This window comes from Carya illinoinensis, chromosome 12, assembly GCF_018687715.1.
Source record: "Carya illinoinensis cultivar Pawnee chromosome 12, C.illinoinensisPawnee_v1, whole genome shotgun sequence".
Taxonomy (NCBI): domain Eukaryota; kingdom Viridiplantae; phylum Streptophyta; class Magnoliopsida; order Fagales; family Juglandaceae; genus Carya; species Carya illinoinensis.
Window position 1 is genome coordinate 20,092,996 of NC_056763.1, and position 9,224 is coordinate 20,102,219.

General features: G+C 32.4%; 1 protein-coding gene and 1 long non-coding RNA gene across 2 annotated transcripts; both read left to right on the forward strand.

Annotated features, from left to right (window-relative positions):
- Nucleotides 1-1,056: 1,056 nt before the first annotated feature.
- LOC122288896 lies at nucleotides 1,057-4,166 on the forward strand. The gene is made up of 2 exons (XR_006236049.1): nucleotides 1,057-2,930; nucleotides 3,645-4,166. It is a non-coding gene; the product is annotated as an uncharacterized LOC122288896 (long non-coding RNA).
- Nucleotides 4,167-8,162: 3,996 nt separating this feature from the next.
- On the forward strand, nucleotides 8,163-9,224 carry LOC122289266 (pentatricopeptide repeat-containing protein At5g28460-like). The gene has a single exon (XM_043096250.1). The coding sequence runs from the start codon at nucleotides 8,163-8,165 to the stop codon at nucleotides 9,222-9,224; it is 1,062 nt and encodes a 353-aa protein (XP_042952184.1).

Genomic DNA, 9,224 nt, shown 5'->3' on the forward strand with positions numbered 1-9,224 from the left:
GGATCCCGATTCTCACAAAGTCCAGTGATGGAGGAAGCCAAAACATATTAGAAATGCCACAAATAACTTTGATCTAAACCACTAATTACAAAGATCTTAGCGCAAATAACAAAAGAAAGCCACAAAGATTAGAATTAATTCACAAATGGGAGATTAAAAAAAAAAAAACACTAGAAAAAATAGATTGTGAAATACATACAACCATGGAGGAAACTGAGAGTGATGGATATGAAATGTAATAGAGAAGCTCGGTTTAAAGCCATGAAGGATCCTGATTCTCACAAAGTCCAAAAATGGAAGATGCCAAAAACATAGAATGTGCGAGAGAGAATGAGGGAATCCAGCCATGAAGGAAACCCTCGAGTGGATATGACTTACAAAATGATGTTCGAGGAAAATGATGCACTCAATGGTGGTTGCGTTGTGAGGAAGGGAGGATACGGATGAGGGCAACCAACCGTCAAGAGAGAAGAAACGTGGGATAGGAATTGAGTGGAAGATTTAGAGACGTACAGTCGTTCCCCAAATATAGGGAATCTCTATCTATAAATTGAATGTTTTCCCAAAATATAGAAATAAAGGGGATATGCAGTACCCAATACGAATGCTCTAAGAGCATCTCCATCCGTATGCCTAAAACTCATAATTCTCTAAACTTTAGCGAAAAGATTTAACTTTTTCACAAAAACCCATCTCCATCAAGTTCCTATTTTAGGAAAAGGTTTTGATATGTGAAGAGTGGCACTATTCATCCATAAAATCACTTTTTATAAATATTTTATTCTAACAAATAAAATAAATTTTTCTTCCAATCATTTACATTTTTTCTCATGCTCATATTAGTTATATATTTAAGTAATAATTTTAAAATTAATTTAAATAATATCGAAAATATAAAAAAAAAAAAAAGAAATATTATCATACCTGCAAAAAATAATTTAAATTTTTGTTTAAAATATTCTCTAGATAATAATAGTTCAAAATATAAGAAAAAATATAAAATAATCAATAGTTAAATTTGTAAATGAAAATGAGAGAAAAAAATAATAAAAAAAGAATAGAGAAATGTTATTTTAATAGAATAGAAAATGAATAGTGGATGAGATGTATGAGATTTTAAAAAATAGTAAAATTTAAAAAAAAAATTGTAAAATATGAATTTTTTAACCACGTTTTAGGAAAATTTATGGATGACTCACGTGTAAATGCTGCAAGACGAACAACAAATAGCCCAGCTTCCTCGTCAAAACACACAATGCCATAATAATGCCTTTTGTGGCTTCGGTGGTACTTCAGATTAACCCAGCCCAGTTGCAAATTTCTCGGATTTGCAGACTTTATCCTCAGAGGGTCTACGAACCATAAGAAGAGAGAGGCCGACAATTCAGGCAATTCAGTAGCGTCGCGTTGTAGCATCTCAAATCTCAAACTAGGTAACCATCCTTCATTCGTATCTCCTAAATCAACCGGATTTTCTCTCAACCAAATCCAAGGACCCAAAAACTAAAGCACAGACCTTCGCAAACTAGCGACGCAAACTTTTTCTCAACCTCCTATCTCAAATGCATCTCAGGACTTCCTAATTCCAAGGACCCACAATCTCTGACAGTCTCCTTCCTCCAAGATTCATGTGGGTTTTCCCTAGAATCGGCCATTTCATATTCCAAGAAGCTCATCATTGAGAACGTAAAGAATCCCAATTCAGTTCTTGACCTGCTGAGAAATCACGGTTTGACGCAGACCCACATCAGCAACTTAATTAGAATTCGTCCACTATTGCTTTCGGCTGATTTAGACAATACCCTTATGCCCAACATGGAAGTGTTTGAATCCTTGGGGTTTTCTGGCTCTAGTCTAGCCAAAATGCTTAGCAAACACCCAGCTGTGCTAGAAAGTGATGCACACGCTGCTGTCGAGTTTTTTTAGGGCACATGGTTTTAGTGACATGCAAATAACAACTTTGATGATGATTTGTCCCTCATTGTATACGTATAATGCTCAAAAGATTTTTAAGCCAAAGTTGGATTTTTTCAAGTCGTTAGGTTTTTCAAATCTTGAAATTACAAAGATTTTATCCTCAGAGCCGTATATTCTAACAAGGAGCCTCGAAAAAACAATCATTCCGTCTGTTCAAGAGCTTAGGCGGATTCTTGGAACTGACGAGAATGTCTTAAAGGTTATAAAGACATACTGCCCAGTACTTAGAACAAACGTTGTACATACGCTACAGCCCAACATCGCTACTCTGATAAGCCATGGTGTTCTCCAGTCATTAGTTTTGAATTTCTTTAGTAGACCATCGTCTCTGCTTATCTGTGGCAATCGGTTTAGTGAGATTGTTAGTGAAGTTATGAAATTGGGTTTTGATCCCAATTGTCTGAAATTTGTTCTCGCCATTAGATCCATGGCACTAAATAGTAAAACACTGTGGTAGCAGAAGGTGGAAGCTTTTAGCAGTTTTGGTTGGTCAAAGGATGAGATTTATTTTGCATTCAAGCGGCAACCCTTGTGTATGACTGTTTCAGAGAAGAAGATCAAGAAAATGATGGGTTTCTTTGTGAACAAACTGAAGATGAAGCCTTCTATGATCTCCAATTGTCCGAATCTTCTAATGCATAGCTTGGAGAAGCGGATTATTCCGAGGTGTTCAGTTATGCAAGTTTTGATGTGGAAGGGGTTGATCAAGGAGGATACCATTGTTTATATGCTCATAATGGCCGAGAAGAAATTCATGGTGAAATTTGTGAGCAAGTATCAAAATGAGATTCCTGATGTTGTTAGAGCACACCAAGGGAAGATAGAATTTCAAGGGCTCCCCATAGCCATGGAGATGTGAGTACTTTTGACATAATCAAATGCGGCATTGGCTAAAGATCATGGGTTCAGTTTTAGTTCAACTTGTTATGGAGATGTCTCAGAAACTTTGTATGGTAATTGTCCTTGATTTTGATTTGTTTTTTATTTGCCCCTCAATTATCATTTTATTCTTTGGATTTGCTCTTATTATAAAACTGATTCATTTGTCCATATCCATCTAAAAAGAAAATATTGAGAATTCCATGTACCCATGGAGCTACCTCATATGGCCTCAAAGACTAATTCATGTCCCAAATCTGACCACCTCAGCCTTAGAAAATAAAGATTATGAAATAAAAATTCGTAAAAAACTCAGCCTTAGTAATACAGGACACATTAATTTTGTGAATGTGGATAATAATTTTTTATTTTTTATAATTTGAAAATGATGGAATAGAAATAACTATAAGTCATGTCCTCCCTCGGCTTAGGGTGGAGGAGTTCCAACTCATTCCTTCTACAACCTGGGTTGATTTAAAAGACACATAATTTGTATGCATATATTCATATATTCACAGATTCAAAAGAAAGTGATGTTTTGGTCATTAATAATTTAATAGTGTTCAGACAAAGTAAGTTTAGTCATATGTAATATGTACTACTTTGGTGTGTGTGTATAACTCTGTTATGGTGGTGTATGAGTTTTTTCAGTGGGTATAACTCTGTTTTCACCTCTCATGTTTAGTACATTTGATTAGGCTTCTTCCATAAAACTATATGGCCATTTTTTTATGGTGCTGTTATTTCTAAAAAAAGTAGCAAATTCTTGTAGTAATACTGAACTGCAGGATGATGCTTCCTTATCGTGGAGAAAAAGGAAGAAGCACTTTTTACCAGAAACTGCACAGTTTTCATGCCAATGCACATTTTTATATTGACTCTCAGCCTCACATATTGACTGCCCGATACAGAGACGGATTCGGAGACGAACACAAGCTAGCAGGATTTTCTGATTTTGCTGGTTTATGATGGGTTGAAATGTTTGATTGTGCGGATTTTGTGATGGGCTGAAATGTTATGAACAAAATGTTCAGGATCTATTGCCCATACTTCATAGTCTCTATCCATTGTCTTTGTTTTTAATTTTTGGTGATGGGCGGTGTTTTAATTTGCTGCCGTGAATTGTGGAATTGGGCAGTGAATTGTGGAATTAAATGTTGTGGAATGCTGTAGACTGTAGTGTTCTTCTGATTGGTGTAGTTAGATGTTGTAATTTTATTGTTTCTAGTGTGGAAGAGTTGTTTTGTTAGGGTTTTTACAGTTTGTTAGTATTGTGTATTATTAACTTATTATACTAGAGTTATTAGTGATTTCTATATTAGTATCTAATTTATATATACAATAACTCATACTATAGTGTCTAATTACATGTTATTAATATATACTATAGTGTCTTAACTTATTTCTATATTTGATTATGTATGATAGTAATATTATGATATTTACATGTACTAAACTATTATTAGCTTATTTATATTGCAGTATATTATTTTATAATAATTAGCTCATACTAGTATATTATTGAATTTAATTATATAAGTTCTAGTTATATAATTATGCTAGTATATATTATCAATATATAGATAAATATATATTTTTATAATATATGTACAATATTGGAGTCAGATTTGGATTTGAAGTTGGAGTCAATCCAATGACACTTCTGATTGAAAAACTAAAAAAAAAAATCCGACTCTGACTTTGTTTTGAAAAAATTAAATTGTTTATTATGTTTTGTATGGAAGTTTAGAAAACTTATAATAATGAAATAAAATAAAATAAAACACTTCTTATATTTAAACGTTCATGGGTGTATCATGTGTTACTCATGTCACTTCTTTTAATTTTTGTCCCAGTTTATTATTTGTAATTTTTGTCCTCTTAAAAATTTTAATTTTAATAAATTTTTGTATATTCTACTTTTGAGTTTGACCACACTAGGGATTGCAAATAGTTTTAACGGATCGTGATCGTATCGTGTCAAATTGTGTATATTTATTGTGTCAAGTGTATATTATACGATATAAGTCAATTCGAATATGACCCGTTTAACGGGTCAGATCTTCAAATCCTAACTTAACCTATTAAAATAATAAGTAGACACAACACGATCTATTTTGCTTCGTTGCAACTCATTTATATAAAAGAGTTGAATTGAATCAAATAATCCATTTAACTTGATTAACATAATTTTACATAAAATTTAAAATTACAGTATCTTCTAAAAATATAAAATTAATTACATAAGTTTAAAATTACAATCTAAATAATAGAAACACCAAAATTACAATCCAGAGGAAGAGTGGGAGGCTGTTGTGACTTGTGAGAACGGACTCAACTAAGAATTAAGAGAGAAAGTTAAGAAATATGAAATAGTATTAAAGTAATTTTTTTTTTTGCTAAAAATGATATAATTGTAAATTTTAATAACAAATTAACGAGTCTAAATGTGTCATTAACGAGTTAACTGGGTCAACCTGAACACGACCTGTTAAGTTTAACAGGTCAGATTTTAAAACCCAAACATGACTTATTAAAATAATAGATTGACATAACATGACTCGTTTCAACTCATTTATGTAAAAGAGTTGAATTGACCTTAATAATTTATTTAACCTGTTTAACATGATTTCACATAAAATTTAAAATCACAATACCTCCTAAAAATATAAAATTAACTACATAAGTTTAAAATTACAATCCAAACAATAATAAACCAAAATTACAATCTAAATATAGTGTGGGAGGTGGTTTTCGTGAGAGCTGATTCAACTGAAAACTAAGAGAGAGAGTTAGAAAATACGAAATAGGAATAAGGTATTTTTATTTAGGTTAAAAATGATATAACTTTAATTTTGAGTAATAAATTAGTGGGTCTAAACAAGTCCCTAACGAGTTAAGCAAGTTGACCAGTTAGTGACCCATTAATGAATCTTGTCTTAACAGGTTAGCTTGTTTTGACCCAACCACATTAGCTTCAAATCCAAATTCGCTAATTTCGTGACGTGTTTGTATTAAACTAACGGATTGTATTACATATTGTAGCCCCTACACCACACAAATGAAGAGGGTCATGATTGATGGTAGGCAGGACTAAGAATCATTATGGTATCACGTATCACCCCTCGGACTAGATCAGATTGATTTACTTTCCTACAAATTAATTATTGATAGAATTACTATTTTTTTAAATTTTTATTGAAAAGTTAAACTTATCTCAATCTACTTAATACATTTCAATCTAAAAAGTTAAACTTATTTTAATTTAAAAAAATTAAATCCATTTCAATTGGAATTCATAAAATACTATTATTTACATCTGAATTCAACCTTTCTTAACATACAAACGTGATATAAAATTCTAGGTTATCATAGATTTTCTCCAACCTCTTTATTGTTTGTATTTTTAATATATTATTATTATTATTATTATTATTATTATTTTGTATAAACCAGGTGGCACCACTAGTGAATGGATCAAAATGAAGGATATAATTGATGCAGAATAATAAAATTTCTCTATTTTTTTATATTAATTTAAAAGTAAACGAAAATTGCAAATTTTTTTACATTAATTTTCTTACCTTTCGGCGTTCGGGTGCCTTTGGGCTGCTTAACTGAACATCCAGCTAAGATCTTTGAATCTGATAATTTGAGCTGGACTTTTTGACATTTCACCCCAATTTGAGGTAAATGACTATCAAGTCCCATTCGTCCGAATGCAAGCCTCCAAAGGGACTGTGTCACTGTATCTAGCCGTTCTCAATTAGAGTGATTTTTTTTTTTACTTATTTATTTAAAGAGAGAATCAGGTATTAAAATACGTTGTTATTGGCACTTTTCTTGTAAAAACAGATTCTACTGCATTCAAATTTAAATATACGGGTTGGTTTGGTTACATAAAATTAAACTATCTTATTTTATTTTATTTTATATAATCATTATATATTCTCTAAATTTTCATATAAAATATAATAAATAATTTAATTTTTTCACATTTTAAAATAAAAATAACGGCCTAAAAATTATATTACAACGGCCTTTTGCGTTTGGCACCAATTTGGATAACCGTTTGACACTAGTTGCATCCAAAATATTTGGATAACCGTTTCGGTATCAATTGTGGGCAATTGATACCGAAACGGTTATCCAAATGAGTTTTACAGTTTTTGCGACATAATTTAAAACTTTTGCATCGAAATTACAGCACCGCATAAAAAGACAATTTGTTGCGTTGCATTTTTATTATTTAGCGTCTAAATCTGAGAGATACAAAAAAAAAAAAAAAAAAATAAATAAATAAAATAAAATAAAATAAAACTTATATCAGTACAATTTATGATTTTTGCGGCAAAATTTGAACAATGCATAAACATAAAACTTAATTCCGACTTAGTGTGTCCAAAATATTTCCATCCTTCTGAAAATTGATGCAAAATAAAACATTTGCATATTTTTTAAGTTGTCGCTAATTTTCGACGCAATGGCTGCCAACTAGTTGCGGCATAATCTTCAGTTTTGCGTATAAATTAGATCGACGAGAAAAATAAACTTATTACATTGCAATTTGAATTTTTTTCGTATCTAAATTTGAGAGATGCAAAAGAAGAGAACTCATTGAGGCGCAAAATATGATTTTTGTGGCTAAATTTTAAAGACGCAAAAAAATAAAACTAGCGGTCGCAAATTTTGGGACGCATTGGGTGTCGGCTAGTCATGGCATAATTTTAATTTTTTGTGTCTGAATTATAGCGAACCAAAAAAGAAAATTTATTGGGTCGCATTTGTAATTTTTTGCATCCAAGTCAAGGGACGCAGAGAAGCTCATTCCTTCTTGCGGTGCAATTGAGGGCTTTTGCGGCTAAATTATAGCGACGCAAAAACTATGTATATACAATCGCCATTATCGCGCAATATGAAAAATAATTTTTTGCATCCAAAATATTTCTGTCTTTTTTGCATCCTTATTAATCATATGTGCAAGTCTGAGAGGGTCGATGCGGCACTGGAGGTTTTTGAGAAAATGAAAGGAGTGAGTGATGGGCCGTCTGTAGAACCAGATGTAGTCACATATAATACTTTGATTGATGGACTTCTGCTTGGTAAGTGAGATGAAAATTTTGACTTTAAGATAACATATTAAAATATTATATTTTAATATTATTATTGTCTTGGAATTTGAAAAAGTTAAGAAAAAGTTAAATTATTTATTATATTTTGTATGAGGATTTGGGAAAGTTGTAATGATGAGATGAGAATTTTGAGTTTGAGATGAAAATTTTTGTTTACCAAACCGAAATAAATGGATGCCAAATACTGTTACCTATAATTGCTTGATTTATGGGTTTGGCAAAGCTGGCGAAATTGAGAGGGCACAAGAGCTCTCTGATCAGATGAACAAGGAAAAAGTATTTCCTAATGCAATCACCCTTACTACTTTGGTTGATGGCTTGTGCAAACATGGGAGGATCAATAGTGCAGTTCAGTTCTTCATTAAAATGCGAAGTGAAGGTCTGAAAGGCAGTGCTGCGACGTTTACAACCTTGATTGATGCTTTTTGTAATGTTAACAATATTGATAAAGCAATGGAACTTTTCGATCAAATGTCGAAGGATGGATGCTACCCAGATGCATATGTTTATTATAAATTAATAAATGGTTTGAGCAAAGCTGGAAGGATGGATGATGCCAGCTCTGCCGTATCAATGTTGAAAGAAGCTGGATTCTGCCTCGACATTGTGCGCTACAATGTTCTCATTGGTGGGTTCTGTAAGAAGAACGAATTGGGTAAAGCTTATGAGATGCTCAAAGAAATGGAACAAGCAGGAGTTCAGTCTAATACTGTCACATATACCACCGTGATTTCCTATTTGAGCAAAACTGGAAACTTCGCAGCCGCCCATAGAATTATGAGAAAGATGATTAAGGAGGGTCTTGTGCCCACAGTTGTGACGTATTCAGCACTGATACACGCATACTGCTTATATGGCAAAATTGAAGAAGCAATGAAGATTTTCAGAGATATGAGCTCTTCGACAAAGGTTCCTCCCAACAATGTAATATACAGTATTCTAATAAATTCTCTTTACAAAAAGAATGAAGTAGAGCTTGCTCTTTCTCTGATGGATGAAATGAAAGTCAAGGGGGTAAGGCCTGATGTTATTACATTCAATGCTATGTTCAGAGGTCTGCGAGAGAGAAATTTCTTGGAGAAAGCATTTGACCTCATGGACAGAATGGTTGAACAGGGATGTAATCCTGATTACATAACCATGGAGGTACTTACCGAATGGCTTCCTGCAGTAGGTGAAACGGGAAAGTTGAAAAATTTTGTTCAAGGATACAAAGTTTATGTTTCTACTGCATAG

Bases quoted from the DNA above. Each gene is read 5' to 3' on its own strand.
- LOC122289266 (XM_043096250.1), top strand. From the start codon at position 8,163: ATGCCAAATACTGTTACCTATAATTGCTTGATTTATGGGTTTGGCAAA.